We start from the raw sequence: 22565 nt of genomic DNA, 5'->3' as shown, positions 1-22565 counted from the left end.
GAGGACACTCTAAGTGGGATACATATTGGGTTTCAGTCTAGCCCAGACTACACAGTGATATTTTGTTTCAAAACAAAAGAAAGAAAAAAAAAATACAATGACTTATATCTTGTGAAAAGAGTTTTGAAGTTGCAGAAATCTAAAATTTAAAAGAATAGTAACAAGTTGTTAACGATCTGTGTGCTGCATAGGTCATATTCTAGGAAAAACACAAAACACACTGGAACCTTCCAAGCGTTGTTATTCTAAACGGGATGGTAAGAACTGGATTACTTTTACTGTCTACTTGACAGAGTTTATGCTTTTTAAAAACCTGGTTAGCAATTTTGACCCAAAGACCTTATCCTTTACTTCTCTAGGAATTGGGAAGCCATTAACAAGAGGGAACAGCAACAGAGTAGCAAAGACTTATCCTTGACTAAGAATGGGAGCTGTAGGAGGTAAAACCACAAGCTAACTTCATGCTCTGTTATGGTTACAGGCACAGGATCAAAGAGATTGGGACAGGGGAGTTAGACTAATAGCCAGGAGGCATATCACTGGGAGGCACAGGCAAGTATTTTCTGGGACTAGATGGAGATTTCCCAGGAATTCCGTCAACATCCCCTTTTCAATTCTTTTTAAAAAGTTCGCTTACTCTGTATGTGTGTGTGTTGTGTGTGTGTGTGTGTGTGTGTGTGTGTGTGAGAGAGAGAGAGAGAGAGAGAGAGAGAGAGAGAGAGAGAGGCAGAAAGACAGTGAGACAGAGAGAGACAGAGAAAGAGACAATCAGAGACAGAAACAGAGAGACAGACAGACAGACAGACAGACACACACACACACACACACACACACACACACACACACACACTCAGAATGAATCCACAGCGTGCTTCTGGAGGTCAGTGGACAACTGTCTCAGGAACTGGTTCTCTCCTGCCACCTTGTGGGATTTGGGATGAGCTCAGGTCATCAGTCCTACCTGTGGGAACATCTGCCTAGCCTTCTTTTTCTATCTTTCATGGCTCTTTCTGGTCACTCCCCTAGCAACTGTTAACTGTGGTGTTACTGAGGGTGTCATGGAACATGCGATGTAGGATTTATTATAATGAAGTTAGAGATGTTTAGTAGTTACTCTGACTCTTTATCTGAGATCGAACTAATATTAAGAAATAAACTACTTAATATCTTAAGTAGTTTATTTCTTAATATTGAGACTACTTAATATCTTAAGTAGTTTATTTCTTAATATTGAGACTCTAGACTGCAGTCTAATTTTCCCATTAGATCCCAGAGGAATGTTAGAAATGAAGAAGGGCAACATTCCTTAAGATATTTAAACTAGGAAGGCAGAATCCGGTCAGGCTTAATTTAACTCTAAGTGGGGGATTCCTTCTTTAGGTACCAAAGAAGAAAAGATACAGGTGATGGTTAGTGACAGCTTTTCTTCCATCCTGCCCACTCAGAGGGGCATCTGAGTCCTCGTGACTTCACATGTGGTTTTCTGTTTCAAAGTAAACAGGAGATATGCTAGTCTGGCATTTCAGTTACTATCTTCAAATCTGTCCTAAAATGTACCAATCATAGTATGGGCCACAGGAAAATTATTATAAGAACTCAGCTTGGCAAAGCCACTACCTGAAGGGATCAAGGAATTCCTTTAGAGGAAGCCAAATTCCAAGGAGCTTTTGGTGTTATTTGGCTTGTTATATGAAAATCATGTGTGCCTTCATAGTTTTCCCAATTGATTTTTTCCTAAGAAGTACTAACAGTGTGGACTGATCACTCTTGGGACATATACATTCAAGGTTTTTGGAGAACAGCCTCAGGAAAGGCTTCCTTCCCCCAGCCCATCAGTTTCTCCCCTTTCAGCACTGGAATCTGTTATCTCCCTTAGCCACTTTCAAGGACTAACTGTAATAACAGTCCACATACAAGTCTCCTGACTTAAGGTAAATTCCACCAGGAGACACTGCCTAGGTCAGGTGGACGTTAAGTAATAGCTTTACACAATTTAGCTCAGACCCTCCTTTCTTACAACCTTACTAACTTTATAGACCCCCTAACTTCGTACCTAACCACTTCTAGGAATGTAGACTGAGCACATAGACTCCCTTTCTGATACACTACCCGGTCATTAGCACTCAGGTGACCTCTTTTACCACTCCCAGTTTGGATTGTAAAAGAAAGCCTGGTGGTCACTGCCTGAGGAAAATTCTTACCTGCCTTTATGACCCCGTAGAATTCAAGCCTGGTGACCTTGCTCAGCCAGAGGATTGCTATTGCTTGGGTTTATAACTGGATTCCAGAGAGACTTAGGGAGAACGGAGAGAATAAGGAGACAGAGAAGAGAAAAGAGAATGGAAGAACTAGATGAGTAAGAACTTGAGAAGAACAAACTGAGATGGGGAAGAACTAGATTGAAGGGCTAGAAGAGAGGACTAGAGGAACGAGATGGAAGATGAGGAAGAGCCAGATGGGGAAGAACAAGATGAGGAAGACCCAGATGAGAGAGAAGGAGATGGGAGAGGAGCTGATATGGGAAAGAACTAGATAGATGAGAACCTAGAAGGGGCAGAACTAAGATGAAGGAATTAAGATAGAACCTAGAGGGGACAGAAGATAAATGTAGAGAGAAATCAGGCAAGAAAAGAGCTAAAAATGAGAGCAGAATATAAGCTTGTAGAGAGAGAACTGACACAGAATAATAAAGTGTATGGACTAAGGAGTTTCGTGTACATAGATTCATTTCTTTTCATCAAAGATTAATTATCAGCTGGTTGTAGATTCTTCCTGGACCCTGGGAGGGGACTATCGAGGGGCTGGGCCCCCTTAGTCTCCATTAAGATCAGACCAGTGAGCTGAAATAAGTTGCCAGTTCACAGATAAATCAGCATAAATCTATCTTTCAGTCTATCACTATCTATCTATCTATCTATCTATCTATCTATCTATCATTGATCTATCTAATACCATCTATTTACGTAATACTATCTATCTATTTACCATCTATCTATCTATCTATCTATCTATCTATCTATCTATCTGTCATCATCATCTCTATCATCTATTTATCTCTATCATCTATTTTCTATCTCTCTTCCATTTATTTCCCTCCCCATCTCTCTGTTCTCTCTCTGTCTCTGTCTCTGTCTCTCTCTCTCTCCAGAGCTAAGGATGAGAGTCAAGGTTCACAGTACTAGGCAAGGGCTTTACCTTCTCTTGCTGTCAAATGTCTATCAGTTTCAACTCAGCTCTCTTCAGTTCTGTACCTGTAGCTGTCTTCTGCAGACGATGACACCATCTATGATCTCCGTCCAGGACAAAGGCTGGGTGGAGTTGGGTGGGGGTCACGTGGAACAACATAGACTCTGCCTCCCAGAAGTAGGCAGGCCGTGAGACCTATGACTGAGTCTGATGCAGATCTTCCCCAGCATCACCACAATCAGTCAGGAGCTACAGCCGCCCCTCCTGATGCAGCTTGATCCAAGGCGTCCAGTTTGGAAATACTTCAGAGTCAAAGAAAGGAAAGAAAAGACTAATTGAAGTCCAAACATTTCAGAGTTTATGGCAAGATGTTGGGAATACTGGGGTTGTGGGTTAAGCAGGAGTTGTGAGCCCAGAATCCTGGGAGATGCAGATGTTCATGAGAAAAGACTCCCTTTCTCCCCCACCAACACACACAAGTGATTTGTGGGTCTCTTGTTGACCACTACTTCTCCAAGTGTGTACTGTCCAACTTCCTGGCCTCTCAGTTCCCTTCCATGTTGTCACATTGCTCAGGGTCAGCTCCCCCTCCTCTCCCCATTCTCAGCATAATGCTTACCCCTCTCTAGTCCGTCAACTTATTTCTAGAAGACCTCTACGAAAGCAGGTGTCCTTTCACTAATAGCTCCCCTAAAAAGTCCATCCACATATTCCTGCACTTCCCTAGCACAAGAGTATTTAAACCCAGCTTCCAAGACCCTGACCTCAATGTTTACAACAACAACAACAACAAAACCTAGAGAATCTAGCACACACTTCCTTGCTTTGCTTTGTGGCTAAGGGGTAGCCTTATTTAACTCTATATTGATGCCTTTGATCTTCTGATTAGTGCCTTTCATAAAATCCTCTTAAGTTTTGACTTCCCTGTGGTCTTTCTCGATGGCTCATTGAACTTCTAGAACTTTCATTTTTATCTGTGCCGATGGAGTGCATGACTGTGTCTGCTGTGTAAATATCCCCCAGTGTGCTAACCTAGACCTGCTTCTTGTTTCAGTTCTCATCAGCCTCAGAAACGCCAACCACACTCTCCGGTTTCCCTTTGAGTGACTTTCTTTCTGAAGCGCACGCTTCTTGGTACATAGCGTTAACTTCTACAGCTGTGTAAGCCCGATCCATCGAGAACCAGCTCTTTGTCTACTCTGCTTTCTATTCGCATTTCCTTTTTGTGTTCTCACCTGTTACACAGTCACTCAGTTCATAAACACGGTCATGGGCTTCAGCCCACTTCTCCGTAACTCAGAGGCCATACATGAATTTAGACAACCCGTTCACTGAAAAGCCACTGGGCCCCACCCAGGTTTGGCAAACATATTCTGAAACGCCAAATAAACTTCCTTTGGATAGCATGCAGCTTTCTGCTGCAGTTTTTCAGGTCTAGGAAGCTGCCATAGACAAATGGGAATGGATGGATTTCAGTATAAATCGATTCATAGACATCGATGTAGGCGAACCGGGTGGCTCAAGCCTGTAACCCCAGCTACACTGGAGGCCGCAAGAGGAGGATCATGAGGTCAGTGGCAGCCTGGGCAACTCACAGAGACTGTCTCAAAATAAAAAAAAATAAGACTGTAGACTTGAGGGCTTACATCTACAACCCAGTACCTGGGAGGCTGAGGCAGAGGATTGTGAGTTCAAGGTCAGCCTGGACTACATAGCAAATCTCTGTCTCAGAAGACTATAAACACAAAAATAAAAATGAAGAAAAGAAAAGTCACGCTTGGACTTCGAAACCAGGCCCTGTTTTCATGTTTCTGTGACTATTCTCTTTTCATTCTCAGAGCAGGTGAGAGAATTAACCACTTCCATTCTCAATAGAGTGCCAAGCTCACAGACACACAACAGCATGAAGCATGTGATTTACATCCGGACCCATCTGCCTGCACTTTCCCGTCCCTTGCTATATGATAGGAGGAGCACAAGATCTGTATTTTAGTCACCTGCATGTTTGTGTGGTTAGTCTAGCCTAAGGCCAGGCTTGAAGTGAGCTCTGTTTGCTCACCTGGGCTGACTTGAATTCGGAAGAGTATTCCAAAGTTGCTTTCCAGAGAGATCTGAATGACTGAGCTGTTTTCTATTTGAAACGCAGAAAGAACTTCCTGATCACTACAGGCCTTGGATGGAAATCGCCAACAAGCTCCCTCACTTAATTGAGAGCCACCAGCTCCAGGCCCATGTCTACAAGGTACATTGATTTTTTATTCTCTTCACGCCCCTCGCCACCCTTCTTCCGTCTTGGTAGACCTTTTCTGCTCAGCTTTGTGGGAGTGAGACAGTTGACCCAGCCATAGGGACTGATCTTAGCCATGAGATTGTCATCAACTCTGCCTTCCCAGGCTTGCACAAAAACAACACCCACAACATATCAAGTCCTCATCGTGTGTTTGTGTAAAAATGATTATAGACGAGCATTGAGAATAAATTAAGGGAAAATGAGGAAGACGGGCATGGAAATTCTCAGGGGGCTTATCCCAAACATGGTGGGTGCTCTGCTACCTCTGAGTGGGTTAGCTTGACCTTACGGTGTCATATATTAGCTGAATAAAAAGTCTTTCTGATTTATAAAGACAAGGTCAGCCATGGCTCTGGAGAAGTAATGAACTCCATAGACAGCACATTAAAATTTGCATGCATGTAAGTATATGAGGTATATCTGTGACAGAGTAAGCAATTTCCCTCAAAAAGAAATACAGAAGAGTATGACGTCTTGGTGTTAGGAAACCTGAAGCCACCCCCCTCCAGAAGGCATACTAAGAAAACATGCTTTGATTCAGGAATTTCATAGTAAGCATTGAAACTCTGAGAGAGCCTCATAATCTCACTTCCTCCTTTGAGAAATGGAGGAAGCCCTCATCCCATTGTTGTGAGTGTTAATGGCCTTTGTCAGGACCCTGTCACAGTTCCTGCCATATCAACACCCAATATCTGCATATTACTTCCCTTTCTCGGCTCCATCTGTCAGATGAAAGCCGCAGGATTTCAGAGACACAAGAAGGCACTCCGCCTTCCAGGACCTTCTTTGCTGACGTTTAATGTCTAATTATGAATTGATTTAAAAATACTCATCAAATGGCCCCCACAGGATATCCAGAAGTCAGGACAGGCAGCAGGCCCCAGTAACACCCTAGATAAATTCCTCTCCCCAAAACCCCCATTCAGGCTGACCCATGTAAGAAAGTGCAATCCCAAAAGAGTTATTTTAGTTTATTTTTGCACAAAACTCATGCAAAGTCTGCAGGGAATCTGCCGGGAAAGGGCTCACAGAGGTGGTTTGTATACACTGTTGAAACACTAATACTAATAAAAACATCAAAGGAAAAAATAAGGTGGAGAACAAGATAAGAAAAGAACTGATGTTGATCTACGTCCCACCCCCAAAAAAACCTACAGTGAGCATATTACCCCAAATCAAGCTGTGGGTTTGAAGAACATACACACTGTTCCCTAAAGCTCCTCACAAGGTATTTCACCCTCAAAGGGAAAGTCTCATGCTTCTCTCTCTAGCTGAAATCTGGAATCCACAAAAATGTTAGATGTGCATCAGGTGAAGGGCCAGTCGGTAGAGGATCTCCCATTGTGAGACCCACAAACCAATGCTTCTGTTTTTGCCCACCCTCGTTTATACTGACTAGCTGGTTAGTAGCCAGGATGCAGTGGGACAAACAGGATGGTTCTGTGTGACAAGGTAACGGTACCAGTGAAGATATCACATATGCATGTGCTTTGCTACAGCTAGGAATTGATCTTCCAGAAATACTCATTCAAAAAAAATTAAAAAAGAATACACAAGGCTGTTTCATGAAGCCATTTTAATAGCCATAGTGAATAAAAGAGAAAAGATGAATAGGATAAAAGGGGACGCCCCCGAACCTCCATTAATAAACATACTTGCTAAATAAATGAAAATGTACAGCCAGTAAGCGGCCACATAGGCACATGTCTGTGTCTCTGCCACTCTATACACCTTGCCCTACAGTTTCTCGGAGTACCAGAAAGTGTATGGTAGTATATGTATGCAGAATCTACTTTGTATGAATGTGCGCTTAACATCCATACATGTGTAAATGATAGAAAGAGACACATAGTTTTTACCTTCTGAGAGGGTCTTAACATGTCTTCTGGACTGGCTTCAAATTTGAGGTCTTCCTGCCTCAGGCTCCAGAATGCTGGAGGGGTAGGTGTGTCAACATAAAGACTCTTTTTCCATTCTGTAGGAAAACAAATATCCTGGCTTGTGCATATTCATCTTGCTAGACTTTGTATCAAAGTATACTTTTCAATACGTTCAAGAAGTGCTGCATACAAGTACCTCATGTGTGTCAGAAATACTCAGTGCTCCAGTGTGGGAGTCAGCAGGGTGGCAGAGCTGGTTTAGAGAGCCCCTGAATATTTACCGAGTTCTGAGAAAAGAACATTGAGATTAAATTTGTCAGGTTAAATACATAATCGAACAACGTCCTATAATATTTGGTTAAATACACAATCCAATAATGTCCTTAGGGAGTCAGTGTACTCACAAACATCAGTGTTATATTTTTCACTCAATTGAAATAATTTGCAGCTCAAAAGTATAATTAACGCACGGCCTCAGACTTTGGGCCAGCACACTAAATTTCTAATGTCAGTTTCTATCCCAGGTGTGGTACGGATTCCAAAGAGACCATTTTCTGATTATAAAGTATGCGTATACACTTGTTTGTGCCTGACATTTTACAGCCGATTTCAATTACTTTGTAAGTTTAAAAAGGTGCTTTTTAAAGCAACACCACTGTTTTTTACAGAGGGTCGGACGAGCTGTAAATAAGGCAAGTGAATGGCAGCCTTTCTTCAGGGTCAGGTTTGCACCAGCAAACCCATGTGGAGCTGAAGAAGCAGCCTTTCCAACAAGCAAATGCTAGGAAATGAAGTAATGAAAATAAACTCTCTGTGTGTGTGTGTGTGTGTGTGTGTGTGTGTGTGTGTGTGTGTGTGTAGGAACCTCTATTCCCCACCACCACTAAAATATGACAATGAAACCCAATTCTTTGTGTTCTAAACCAAAGCAGAGCTGAACTTGAAAAAGAAAATGAACTATGGAAAATTCCAGAATGTGTGGCCACTGCTTTCAGCTCGGGAAGATAAGGGGTGTATAGCGTTCCCCCTAACCATCTGCTGCTGTTTGTATAGGCCAAGTGATTAACTACAAAGATAATTATTTTATTTTTCAGTCCCTATAGTTGCTTTTTTAATCATCCGTATGTTTAGAAGGCAGGGCCAGCAACCCTGAAATGTTGAGTAACCTTCTTCCGGTGGACCTTGATCCTTTATACCTAGGCTGTCCCGTTGGTGTCCTTCTACAACACCTGAGATGTGGCCAAGGACAAAACAAGAAGGCACAGAATAGATTTTCAAGAGTTTGAAAGACTTCTATACTGATTACCTATTAAAATACAAAATACATTGACTCAACAAAGTACATTATGAAGACTAATTTTACTTCTTTTTGGCTTTAAAGAACTGTGGCTACTGGAAACTTTTAAACAAAACCTGTGACTCATGACCCAAGTGAGCTGTGGTCAATCCACAGAACCTCCTCATTTCTTCTGTCGTGCCCAGATCTCGACCCCCAGAGAGACCACCGAAGATGAGCATACTGGAATGCAAAAGCAAGGTTTTAATTCGGGATATCCATGATCAATACAAGCCTAGGCAGGGACTTCGTCCAACACACCCAGCACAGTGGAGGCTGGAGGAAGTGTCCAGCCTGAATTGTGCACAGCTTTTATTTTTATTTATTTATCTATTTATCTATCTATCTATCTATCTATCTATCTAGTCTATCTATCTATCTATCTATCTATGGTTTTTTTGAGGCAGGGTTTCTCTGTGTAGCTTTGCGCCTTTCCTGGATCTCGCTCTGTAGACCAGGCTGGTCTCGAACTCACAGAGATCCACTTGCCTCTGCCTCCCGAGTGCTGGGATTAAAGGCATGTGCCACCACCGCCTGGCTTGCACAGCTTTTAAAGGCAAAAACCGCAAAACTGCAACAGCAGAGGATTTCCATACATGTACATTTCTGATTGGCTTGTGTCTAGGGACTTAACAGAAATCATGATCCAATCTTCCTTCTGAGGAGGTGGTTGCCCGTCACCATTTCTCATTGGCTGCCCCCAGGTGGGGACATTTGGTGATTAAACAGTCACTATGGAGACTAGGGTTGGGACACTCTGTGGTCAAACAGTTATCTAGGGAGCCAGGGAGAGGACATTCTGTGGTCCAGCAGTCATCACCTCACGAATACCTTGTGACTCTGTACTTTACACTTTCCGGTTTCTGGAGTCTGGGCTGGCTGGTTTCAGTAACACACGCCTATTCCAGTAACTCATGGCCTATACCTAAGAAAAGGAGAAATCTTAGGCCTTCGTTTTAGGGCGAAAACATTTTGGTCTTATTTTGGTTCCACACTTCCTGATTCTGTGACCCTAGCAAATGCCTCTGAGACAGTTTGGCTCCTGCATGGGGTCTTCAGCGTCATAATTCAGACACTCTTTTTTAAATGAAGCCTCTTGCACAGACACTTATTTTTTAAAAAAGGAAGCCTCTTGTAGCGAGTACCAGGTTAACTACCATTGCCAGCCTCTGCAGCGACCGAAGTCGCAGGCAGACCCTGCCCCCTAGCGGCGGGAGAAGGAAGGGCCCTGCGCCCCCTCTGCCCAGGCATCAACCCTAGGAAACTAGTGTCGCCAGCAGCTTCAAGTGGCACCTGCCCTCCGCCTGCCCTCCGAGGCGCCTGTGGAGCAAAGGGAGCGAGGCGGGGGAGTGCCAACGTGATGAGCAAAGAGCTGATGGCAGCCCGGCAGGACAGGGAAGCAGGTGTGGCCCGACTGCGCACTGGCTCCGCTTTCCGTGTCACCAGAAGCTGTGGTTTCCCATGGGACGAGGTGGGGACCGAGCTGTGTGGAAAGCCCCGGCACCTCATCTTGCTGGGTTGTGGGTGGTTTACGAGGGCCCCATGTAAGCCTTCTACCCTGCTGAGCCTTTTGTAGGGAGTTTATATCCCTAATCCACTGGATCTTGGTTTTGTTTTGTTTTGTTTTTTGAGACAGGATTTCTCTGTGTAGCTTTGGTGCCTGTCCTGGATCTCACTCTGTAGACCAGGCTGGCCTCGAATTCACAGAGATCCACCTGGCTCTGAGTGCTGGGATTAAAGGCGTATGCGCCACCGCCGCCTGGCTTGGATCTTGCTCTTTTTAAAGTTGTTACAAGGTTAAAGGGTTTGAAAAGCTAGGGGCCAGTAGATACGATGAGGCCCGTCAGCCTCGATGCTTACTCTGCGACCCTCAAAGCAATAGATGGAGACCAGGGACTGAGCACAAACTGAACACAGCCTGGATACTCGACCCCAAGACATTGCACCTCTCACACTGCATCGCTTTAAGAGCTGGGTTAAGTGGGTATGCTCGAAGCCACTTTGATATCCCTCGGGTGAAAGCCAAACAGCATTCTAAGTCACCCTCAAGTCACGGGACCCCTGTCTTAGTGCCCCACCCTTTAGTTTTTCAGCGGCTGATCTTAACATCTCTTCAACAGATGCCCCTCCTGGACTGCAGGTTCCTGAAGGGGCACCGGGAACAACGCCTGGCGCACCTGGTGCTGGCCGCCATCACCATGGGATTCGTTTGGCAAGAAGGAGAGACCCAACCCCAAAAGGTGAGGGGCAAGGGGAGGCCTCTCAGGGGATCCCGGAGTCCCTGTACCAAGAATCAAGTCACCAGCCCCAGGTTCCACTGCTCAGTCCCCCAAATTCAGAAGAAGGCAAGGAAAGAGTTAGGGACCCCCCCCCCCCCGTACAGAGCTGATTTTCTTTCAGACTAATGGCCAGTTCCAAAGGCTTTTGACACCCCCATTCCAAAAGTGTGTGACAATCTTCCTTAGATCCCGAGAACTCATAAAAACTCCCTGAAGAATTTTATATTTTTAAAGACATCAGTTATCTTGATTTTCATAATCGCTCTGTTGTACAGACATCTGGGGGAGTGGTCCCAAGCTCAAGGTCAACTCCTTTGCCCTGAGCAGCCTGAGGACAGAGGAAAGGCCAGAGCACCTGATTCCACGGAAGTAGATGGGGTTTGCCCAGGACACATAGAGATGAGATCACCCCCTTATTTCCTTGATACCGCATTTAGATCAATTCTTCATCTAAGACTCTGTGTGACTTTCAAGTTTCAATTTGTTCCTTAGGGCATGCAAGCCATGTTCTCTACCCATGGAAACTGACATTACCTTTCATTTTCTTTCTTTTTAAAAAATCTTTTAATTTTATTTAATTCTTATTCTCTCTCTCTCTCTCTCTCTCTCTCTCTCTCTCTCTCTCTCTCTCGTCAAGTTCTTACAAAGTAGCCCCAAAGAGACTAGGATTGCTCTCTAGTCCAAATTGTTCTCAAATTTGTGATCCCTTTGCCTCAGCCTTCCAAGCGCTGGAATTAACAGTCCAGTTATGAGTTCCTCCTCTGTGTTGTTTGCTGAGAGCACTGGGATGGATTCCAGGGCCTGTGTGTGCTCCGTCAACACTTCACCATTCAACAGGCGCTCCAACTATTTCCTCTTCCCTTTGCCTTCGTTTCTCTTTCCCAGAAAGCAAGGTGTTGCTCTTATTCCAGAGCTACCCAGTTTCGTGAGAGGCCTGAGCTATGCTTTGCCTGACTCATCCCACATGTAAACACTCGAGACTGGGAAGAAAGGACGGCCTGGTGACCCTTCAGATTTTTTTGTTTTGTTTTGTTTTTCGAGACAGGGTTTCTCTGTGTAGCTTTGTGCCTTTCCTGGATATCGCTCTGTAGCCCAGGCTGGCCTCGAATTCACAGAGATCTGCCTTCCTCTGCCTCCCGAGTGCTGGGATTAAAGGCGTGCACCATCACTGCCCGGCTGCTCCTTCAGATTCTAACATGATAGCATGTTGTGCCTCATCTTCAGAACTCAAGCGTCCAATGTCCGATGTTGGAAAGTTTAAAAACTGGGCCAGTGACAATGTAATGAGTTCCCTTGCCATATGCTCTCCTGAATTATGAGGAGGGCTAGAGAAGGGAGGAGGGGAGCAATGTCCAGCCCCCAAGGCCACCCCAGCCTCCTCACTCCTTTATCTTGGAAGTCTTCCTTGACCCCGCCCCCCCTCAGCTGAGTGACAACCTCACACCTTCCCATCCTCCCCACCCCACACGGCTGCAGAAGCTTGCTACAGAGTTCCACGCTCTGCAAACTCTGCAATGGTTCCTTCCCTCCAACGCATGTCTTTCCCAGCCCTGAGGAAGAAAGAATGGCAGCCGCAGATCTTCTTTAAACTGTCTTCAGTCCTAGGCTGGGGAGGCGCTCAGTGGGTCAATCACTTCCAAGCAGACCTGACACTGGAGCTGGGGTCCCCAGAACCTGTCAGGAAAGCTGGTGTAGGCAGAGTGAACAAGAGAGCATGTCGCAAACAAGGTGGCAGGTGAGGATAAATACTTGAAATTGTCCACTGACTCTTTGTTTGTTTGTTTGTTTTTGAGACAGGGTTTCTCTGTGTAGCTTTGGAGCCTGTCCTCGAACTCACAGAGATCCGCCTGCCTCTGCCTCCCGAGTGCTGGGATTAAAGGCGTGTGCCACCACTGCCTGGTTGTCCACTGACTTCTACACACTCAACCTGGCATGAATGTGCCTACATTCACCTCTCTGTCTCTCTGTCCATGTCTGTCTGTGTGTCTGTGTCTCTCTGTCTCTTATTTTTTCTTTCTCTTTCTCTCTCTCTCTCTCTCTCTCTCTCTCACACACACACACACACACACACACACACATACACACACACCTCTATTTTTATCTATGTGTATCTACCTCTCCATTTCTATTTCTGTATCATGTGATCAATGCCTGTATCTGTGTGTGTGTATAGATATCTTATATATTATTTATAATCTATTATCTGGCTACAGAGCAATTTACATTGCTCGTTCTTAGTCCTCAATGTACATAAACATTTTGGGGCTACTTTTGTGTGTACAGTTTTCAGAGGTTCTGTGCATTGTGTGCACAGTATCCTCCATTTCTGACTTTTGCATCTTTTGCAATGCGTTCTCATAAACAGTATTCCCACTGGATTTCTCCCAGGAAGCGTGTGCAGGGGACAGGTGTGGACCGCTCAGGGAACTCAGGCTTGGTCTCTGGATCCCTTATCACAGCCAGCCATGGTGACTTCCTCTGCTAACAGAATATACTAACTGCCGGGATTCCTGTCCTCAAGGTGCTGCCCAGAAGTCTTGCCATTCCGTTTGTTGAAGTCTCCAGGAACTTGGGGCTCCCTCCCATCCTGGTCCACTCTGATCTGGTGCTGACAAACTGGACCAAAAGGAACCCAGAAGGGTAAGGAGGGAGAGGATTCTTCCGATATCAGTGAATTGAGATTCAGGCATGGGAAGACCCAGAACTTTAACTGCCCTCACAAAAAAAAAAAAAAAAAAAAAAAAAAAAAAAAAAAAAAAAAAAAAAAAAAAAAAGGCTCAGGGGCTTAGGGCTGATTTATAGCGAGCCGTGCATTCACGTTCATCATTTGCTTTACAGTTCCCATGAAAGAGTGAACACGCACATTTAAACCGCAGGCCTTTCTTCTTTGTGGGCTCTAAGTACCGTTGGCCCCAGATGCTTTTCCGTGTTGGTTCCACTTCACATCTGGATTTCTCAACTTCAGCCTCCTGCATAGTCACACTGTGCTGTTTTTTCTCAGCACACGCTTGGTGTACGACCCCTTCTGCTCTCCACTCAAGTCAGGTTAGGACTGGGTATCAGGGAGGAGTGAGCGCTATGATTATGAATGAATGATTCTAGGTATGTGGGATTCTGATTTGTGCCGTCCATCCTACCTAGTTTACACCATCTCACAGTCGAGCTGGGCATAGAAGCATTTGTCTACTGACTTTTACACAAACAACAAATCCGTGGACACTTCATTTTCACACTCAAATTTGTTTCAGGTTGTAGACACAAGGCAACATTTACTTTTGCGATAAATGAAAACCACAAAGGAGAAACTGAGGCTGCATATAAAGAGACCTTTCTTGGCACGGTGGTTGTAGGTAGCCCTGGCTTGATCTTTGATCAACTATACAGTAATAAAAAAACTGGTATGCATGGAAAACTATCGAATCTAGCTTAGAATTGGGGTGGATGAGATAATAAATATATGTGCATGGATTATTGTGGTGACTGTATTGTGTTGACTAAGCTAGGTTTGTGACCCAAGGCAGAAGGAGACAGGACGTTTAAAGGGAGAATGTGTCTGCTCTGGGTGAGAAAGTCAAAAACAACCAGCCAGGGAGGTGCTGGGCCCTGAGACGCAGGTGCAGGCCTGGGGCGCCCCTGCCATCCTTTTGGGTGAACGTATTCCTGACATCTTTTAAGATGTCAACACGGAGCTCGGTGCTTTGCAGAAATGAAAGAAATAGAAGGGAAGCACTCCCAAAGCAATTCAGTATTGAGACAGATCAGGACATCTAAAGAGACATCAGGTGTCTTTAGAATTCTAGGAGAAGGGCAGGGGAAGCCCGGTGAGGGGGCAGACGCTGATCTAAGGCGAGCCGGAGCAGGTGGGTAGGGTTAGAGTCACTGACGTGGGGATTGTGGTGAGGGACAGCTAAACAGAAGCATGGAGGAATGTGGGCCTGCGCAGACACAGGGCACTGGCGCTGTGAGCTGAGATCCAGGTCACGCTGTCACTCAATGGCTCACTGTCCAGTCACAGCCGTGCTGTTGTAGGCATGCGCTGATGTGTGTGTGTGTATGCATGGGCGTTGCCGATGAGTGTGTGAGTCCGGGTACCAGGGACCCCAAGAATGATTTCTGGTTCCACACTAATTGTTCTTTTCTCTTTTTCTCTTTGTCATTGCCAATAACTGAAATGTGACCAGACCATGGGAAATCAGGTAAGAGTCCTGTCAGAACCCCTGTTCCCCTTAAAGGCTTATGATAAAACTAGAGGGGAACGTGTCAAGCTCTGTGGACAGGAGCATGGCATCAGCCATCTAAGAACTCACGAAAGTGCCAAGGAATGTGCTACAAACTCAAGAGTCCCAGCGTTAGCTCCGAGGGAGGCAACCTTGGAGGGGTGAGGGGATTCATTTTTCTTAACCACGTGTCCCTGTCGGTCTACAATAAAAAATGCCGCCGTGTCAAAAAACAATGAACGTGTTGCTCACTGTGGGGGAGCCAAGCAGTCTCACAGGGATTTCTCATCTCTGTCTGACAGCTACAAAGGCCAGATGCAGGCAGGCAACGGTGACAGGAAGGTCCCCTTGAAAACCCTTGCCGTCTGGTGGACTGGGGCTCTTGCGGGTAGGTCTGGTCTACAGTCAGAGGCTCCGCCTTCCCTGAGGAGCAAAGCTGGCTGGGAAGCCACTGTGGCACCGAGCTCACATCCCCCTCAACTCTGTGGAGAGTGTAGGTGGAAGGGGCCGACATCATTCCCTGAGCGAACACACCTCTGCCGGACAGACGGCAGACGACAATGCGTGACTCCCATCTGCTTTGATGTTGTGAGGTTCGAGTCTTGGCTTTGCTCATGCTTGCTAGAGATAAAGCAGATGCATGGCGCTACTTCTTCGGATTTGTTGATCCTGGTCCGGGTCAGCTTTGAACCTGATGGGAGATGTCAGGCTGATTAGAAATGACCCCTCTTGACAGACTTCCAGCTCCAGCTCTGTGGCAGCATTTCATTCTAGGTTAGGACTCCAGCCAGGCTCGGAGGCACACACCCATAATCTTCACACCTGGCAGGCAGGGGCAGGATGGTTGTGAGTTTGAGGACAATGTGCAATACATGGTGAGACCCTCCCTGCCTCACAAACAAAAAACACAAAAAGAAAAAAAAGCGGGGGGGGGGGCAGCGGGGAGGGTTCGATTCAGTTCTTAAACTATGCTGGATCTGGCCATGAACAATCATTTATATGCCCCTAGATAAGAAGATAAGCTGCTTCACTTCCTTGAGCCACATAGGATTCACTTTGATCACTCTAGCTCTAAGCACCCCTTAGCTTTACACAAGAATGATGGGATCCCCAAGGACCAGAAAACCTCTTGCTAAGAACTGTCCAGCAGGGTAGGTTCCCATGACTCTGGGCCAAAGGTCAATGATCCTCTAGGCCACGGTAAACACCCAGGGTCTTCAGGTCAGGGCAACTTGGCTCTAACCGACATGCTCTCCTTTTTCCCTGATGGCCTCTTTCTCCCAGTAACCTGGAAACCATCGTCTCTTTCCCCGGGGGAGAGAGCCTGTGGGCCTTCATACTGGTGACGGTTTTGGTGGAGAGGGCAGCGGCGCCTGGCATTAAGGTATCTTCTTGCTTCACCGCCCCTCCATCTTCAGTCCCGCACCCACTCTGTCCCCTCCCGGTGGTGGGTTTCTCCATGTGGACAGACACAGGCCTTCTCCTACTCGGGGAAGTCTGAAGGAAGAGATCTGAGTGCTACTCTCTGGTGTCAGCACCCGTTTAGCCTGGGGTGGACCATTCCTCCGTCTACACACAGGCGTCACATGCTGTTCAATAGAGTCCTGATATAATAACTGCAGAATCTTCCACTCTCAAAAGTGAAAGCAGGAGCCGGAGTGTAGCTCCATGGTCCAGCAGGAACTCAGCCTGTGGGAGCCCTGGGTTCCAGGCATATGTGCACCCTGTTGTGAAATCCCGTGGTCATTTCAGTCCTCATCCATTAGTCTCATCCGCTGGAAGATTCAGCATCTGATGGTAGTTCATCGGTCTAGCTGAGGAGATCACTCTGAGGCGAGGAGGGCTTCCGGGCTGATGGAGCCGAGAAACTGGGGAGTCTTCGGAACCTGTCTGATGTCACACATGCGCTCTGCAGGGAGGATGTCCCAGCTGGGGAGGCCAGAGTAGAAACGACCATCATATGGGAAACCCAAAAGGAACGAGAAAATATTAGCGTTGAGGGCCCTGATGTCATAGCTTATGCTCCAGCGCTATACCCCAGTGGTGCGGGCTGCTCCCCCTGCTCTTGGGATTTTAACAGAAAGTAGTGAATGAACTGAGAAAGTGCATCTCATTACTAGGCCCTGGTTCAGGGAGTGGACGCCGTTCTGCAACACAGCCAGGACACCCTACTCCAGGCCCTGCAGCAGGTGAGGCTCTCCATCCAGGACATCACCAGAACCTTGGCCCAGATGCATGGTAAGAAGAAGCCTGGGTAGAGCCTCCAGGGGCCTGGACCTGGGCGGGGCCCTAAGTGGATGATGATGGTACAGCTTCCCACAAGGTGGCGCTAGTGTTCTATCTTTGTTTAGCACAAACCAAACCAACTAGAGAATGATTTTTTTCCCCCCAGGTGATTGAAACATTTTTGCAGAATTGTTTTGTATATTTTTTTTCTGTGCGTGGGGGTAGTTTGCCTTCTTCAGGGTCCAGGTTGAGCTTTGGTGGAAGCCTGGGAGATTGGGTGGGTCCCAAGGGGAATGTTGGTTGTGTTTCAGCTTCCATGGTTAGCCTGCTGGGAGCAGGGCTGTCGGTGGAGGTGTCCGTAAGTCCCTCTGGATTCATTTGCTTTTCCTGTCTGTGGGTTCTAAGAGACCTGAACCTGGCTTTAGAATTCCGTGACCAGTGTTGGCCGGAGCCGCCGAAGGAAGGAGTAACTGGCGCCCCGTTCCCTGGTGGCTAACTCTGGTTCTGGAGGGGCAAACCAATGTTCATTAACACCGAAATCTACCAAGTGTGCCTGCTGGGCGTTTAAGGCAGGTTCGATGCAGGAGTGTGGTCCCTTTGTGTGAGAAACAGGGTCAGACACCCTTCCCCCTGAGTCTTGACTTCATGTAAGGAAGATTCTGGGCAGTAGTGTCCACAGGGCACAGGGTGGGAAGGAGAAGATGCAATGTTGCCACCTTACGCCGAGTAACCGTGGTCATCCCAGGCTCTGTGATGTCCCCCGGAGGTCACAGGATTACATATTTCCCGTCCACTTCCCATTTCCTTGGATTTAACCTTAAAGCTCTCGTGGATGTATCATTTCATTTCCCCAAGTGCTCCCCAGTTGGTAACACACAGCAGCTTTGCCAAGACAGCCTGGGGTCATTCCTCTTAAGTGTCTCCAGAGCCTACGTTGAACACTGGAGTCGTTGGGAAGGTTCTGAGGCTCTCCAGTGAGTCACACTGTGTGCACCCTGGTGTCTAACACAAGTTTCCCCAACGCTAGTTTTTGACCATGTTACAAGCCCAGAAAGATCTTCACGATCCCCTGAAAGAGTCCTGAGGATCTGGGGAGCTCCCAGATGTACCCTTTCCGCCCCATCTCATCCCAAGACAAATTTCCCCACGCAATGGGATTTTCAAGGTTCTATGACTAGCTGTATCCACATACACGGGGAAGGAGGGGAACGTGACTCCACACTTTTCAAAGATGGCGACAACATCCTCCATCCCATCCCATGAGCCCCTCACAGTGCGGGCAGGCACTCCCCTCATCTCAGGATGGAGGATGTGTCCTGGCCTCTGACATTATTCCAACTAAAAGAGCAGTAAGGAGAACAGGAAAGGCAGAAATGTTCCCATCTTGAGTGCTGAGACACCATGTGAAACCCAATGCTCCCTGCCACTGTCATCTGCTGTCACTTGCCTCAGTTTGGTACCATGTACCCGTGTGACTGTCTTTGGAGGATGTCTTACCTATAGGGCCCACCTGGGTGGGGATTTGGGGATCTGTCGGACATCCAAAATATTTTCAGGGTGTCAAGTATTTAAACCGCTTCCAGGCATAATTCTGTAGCTTGTTAGCAGGTCATGCCCCTAAGAGCCAATTCCCCCTTAGGAAGTTCAAGGTACCTTTTTCTCTTCAGAAAGTGATTTATTTCTTGTCCTTCCTTCGGAGTCAACAGAAGGTCTGGCTTTAGCCTGACTCGCTTAACAGTTTTTTCTTTTAAGCACCCGGGGAGATGCTCCCATGTAAAACAATGGCTGTGTAGCATAAGGATTTGAGTCTCTGCGGTAGTTTGAATGTAACTGGCCCCCATAAGCTCATGGGTCATGTCAACAAAGTGTGGCTTCGTTGGGGTTATGTGGCTTTGTTGGAGGAAGTGTGTCACTGAGGGGGTAGGCTTTGAGGTCTCCTATATGCTCAAGCCACACCCAGTGCCTCGGACTACTTCCTGTTGCCTGCCTGTCAGCTCCTTCTCCAGCAACCTGTCTACCATATTGATGATAATGGACTAAACCTCTGAAACTGTAAGCCACCCCAATTAAATGTTTTTCCTTTATAAGAGTTGCCGTGGTCGTGGTGTCTCTTCACAGCAATAGAAACCTCTAACCAAAACAATCTCCATCCCCAGTACACAAGCAAACATCTGGGAGTGCGGTTCACATCTGTGATCCTAGTCCTGGGGAGGGGGGATGGGAGGATCCTGGAGCTCCTGGCAGCCAGTGTAGTAGAGTCAGCGAGCTGTACTCTCAATGAGAGACTCTGGGGGGGGGGGACACCCAACATTGACCTCTGGCCTCCACACATTATGCACACACAAAACACAGGCACGCACACACAGAGGTAGAATTTTTCTTTTGATAGGGGTGAGACATCAAATGTTCCCCTCTGACCGCGTTTAATGATGCCCTCCGAGGAGGGAGGAGGGGGTGGGGGCTGGACTGTGAGCCTTTGCGGCCCGACTCGTCTGATTTGGTCATCTAATTTTGTCAAAGGACTTTTTATTTTTGGTTTGTGAACTTGGTTTTTTTTTTTTTTTTTTTTTTTTTTTTTTTTTTTTTTTTTTTTTTCTAAACCCATATGGAAAATTATCACCTGGAAATTCCCTGTTAGCTTAAGTCATGTTTCTGTTTCTAAAGTTGGCCTTCACTGGTGGATTAGTTACTTAAGCAATCTGCACATATCCAAACTATGTAAGCTGCTTCCTTAAATCCAGTTTTATTTAGTCCTTTAACCCATTTTTTTAAAAATCATGTTTAAGCATCAGGTGTGAAAACATATACTTACTGTTCTGGTTAATTTTTTTTTCAACTTGACTCAAACTAGGTTCACCTGAGATGAGGACCCTCAATTGAGAAAAACATCTTCATCAAATTGCCTGGGAGCAAGTCTACAGGGAATTTTCTTGATTAATGATTGACGTGTGAGAGCCTGGCTGGGGCCTGGCTGCTTTAAGAAAACAGGCCTAGCAAGCCATAAGGAGCTGCCTGTAAGCCACACTCTCCCATGGCTTCTGCTTCGGTTCCTGCCGCCAGGTTCCTGCCCCAACTTTCCTTGGTGACAGAATACAAGCTAGAAGATGAAATAGACCCTTCTCCACCCCAAGTTGCTTTTGGTCAGGGTCACAGCAAGGACAACAATACACATCATACCCAAGGCAGCTGTCAGTGCACCGAAGATTTTTAATTCTAACAGACGACTTCTAAGGGGAATAATGTATCAAACTACCTAAAAGTATGCCAGCTGTAGGTTTTTGTTTTGTTTTCTGCCTTGCTGGAGATGGTGAGCAGGCCCTTGAGCATGCTCAGTAGGTACTCACCCAGCGCCCCTCATCCCCAGCATCCACAGGTCTCTCTGATTTGGGTAGCTTTGATTTGCCCACATATTCCCAACCTTTCCCGCCCTGCTCTCCCCTGCACATATTTATTTGCCCCATTCTGGTTTCTTTTCTCTGGCTGTCAGAAGACCCTCGTTCATAAGCAGCTTGGGGAGGAAGAGGGTTATTTGGCTTATACTTCCAGGTCACAGGCCATTACTGAGAGACGTCAGCAGGAACTACGAAAGACACAGCTTACTACCTTGTTCTTATGTTCACTGTCTGCTACCTTTCTTCCACAGCCCAGGTCCACCTGCCCATGGACGAAGCCCCCTCTCACATCAATTAGCAATCAAGAAATAACCCACCAATAACCCACCTCGCCCCTGCCATGGGTCCACAGGCCAATCTGTTGGGGGAAATATCCCAGCTCAGACTCTTTCAGATACCTTAGGGCTATGTCAAGCTGAAGCTAGCCAGGAGTTCCCTTTAGGATTTCTTTAAGACGTATCTGCTGATAGATTAGAACATGCCAAGCTCTGTTGCCTGAAAACTGCCTCCTTCCTCTCCAGGACTGGAATAATATTTTCGTAGCAACCAAATCTTTGCAGGCAGAGCATGTCTGTACGTGGTCTTCTGGCTCCAGTGTTTGAGGCCTGAGCTGTGGTTGCTCTGTCTTCTCCTCCTGGCTGCTTGTATCGATTTTGTCACTATTTCTTGATTCTTATTTCTATTTTTCCACTCATTTTTAATGGTTGTCATGTTATCTTGTGTGTTTGATTTTTTTTTAAACCACGCCATGCTGATTATTCATAAAATATCACCTGTAAGCCAGTCCTTAAGAAGGAGGAAGAGAATGGTTATACTCCATTCTTCCTGGTTCCTGGAGATGCTAAACTACATCAAGTTAACTTGGAAACTGAGGTCCAAGGACCAATCAGGCAATTACATTTGGACTGAACATCTGCATCATACAACTCCAACTTTCCAGGGACAGATTATTTTAATTTTGCTTTGTTCTGTATCAAGTTCACTTTCATTTTGTTGCATGTGGCAAGCTGGGCAAGCTGGGCAAGCTGGGGCTGCTTCACACTGAAGGTGGAGGCGTCAGCACTGGCAGATGCCAAGTTAATGCCAGAGGGCATGGGGTGAAACTTACCCCTAAACTAAGCCCAAGACTACCTTCCTGTGTGGTTTTGTATTTTCCTGGTGGTTCGTGGATTCCTTCATGGCTCTTTGGCTACTTTCTGGTCTCTTCTTTCTTTCTTTCTTTCTTTCTTCCTTCCTTCCTTCCTTCCTTCCTTCCTTCCTTCCTTCCTTCCTTCCTTCTTTCTTTCTTTCTTTCTTTCTTTCTTTCTTTCTTTCTTTCTTTCTTTCTTTCCTTTCTTCCTTCCTTCCTTTTTTCCTTCCTTCTTTCCTTCCTTCCTTCCTTCCTTCCTTCCTTCCTTCCTTCCTTCCTTCTCTCTCTCTCTCTCTCTCTCTCTCTCTCTCTTCCTTCCTTCCTTCCTTCCTTTCTTTTTTAGCAAGAACCCCTGCATTGCTTTTCAGTGGCTAGAGGCAACAACACTTCACCACCACACTTAACTGGAGTTGCTTTCTTGAATACTGTTTACATTGGTTCCTTTGATTGACGCCATCATGTCTCTGGCCTAGCCTCAGTAGCATCCTTCCAAACCTCCTCCCTCACCTGTGTCATGGGCTCTGATTCATGGACCACACAGGGGCTCCAGGAAGGTTTTACAGCCGAGTCAGACCAAAGCCCTTTTCGTCTTAGACTCAGCAGGTGCTGGCCAGTCCTCTACCGTGACCT

General features: G+C 46.3%; 1 protein-coding gene across 1 annotated transcript in view; it reads left to right on the top strand.

Moving 5' to 3' along the window:
• The window catches only part of Ido2 (indoleamine 2,3-dioxygenase 2), a 44251-nt gene that overhangs the window by 6877 nt on the left and 14809 nt on the right, over nucleotides 1-22565 (top strand). Inside the window, 6 exon segments of the mRNA XM_028887829.2 lie at nucleotides 5333-5428; nucleotides 10813-10932; nucleotides 13493-13611; nucleotides 15153-15167; nucleotides 16473-16572; nucleotides 17309-17426. Of these exon segments, the coding sequence (XP_028743662.1) occupies nucleotides 5333-5428; nucleotides 10813-10932; nucleotides 13493-13611; nucleotides 15153-15167; nucleotides 16473-16572; nucleotides 17309-17426 (568 nt within the window).

Source organism: Peromyscus leucopus, chromosome 17, assembly GCF_004664715.2.
Source record: "Peromyscus leucopus breed LL Stock chromosome 17, UCI_PerLeu_2.1, whole genome shotgun sequence".
Lineage (NCBI taxonomy): Eukaryota > Metazoa > Chordata > Mammalia > Rodentia > Cricetidae > Peromyscus > Peromyscus leucopus.
The sequence above is the reverse complement of the archived record's forward strand: the minus strand, read 5'-3'. Positions and strand labels throughout refer to the sequence as shown.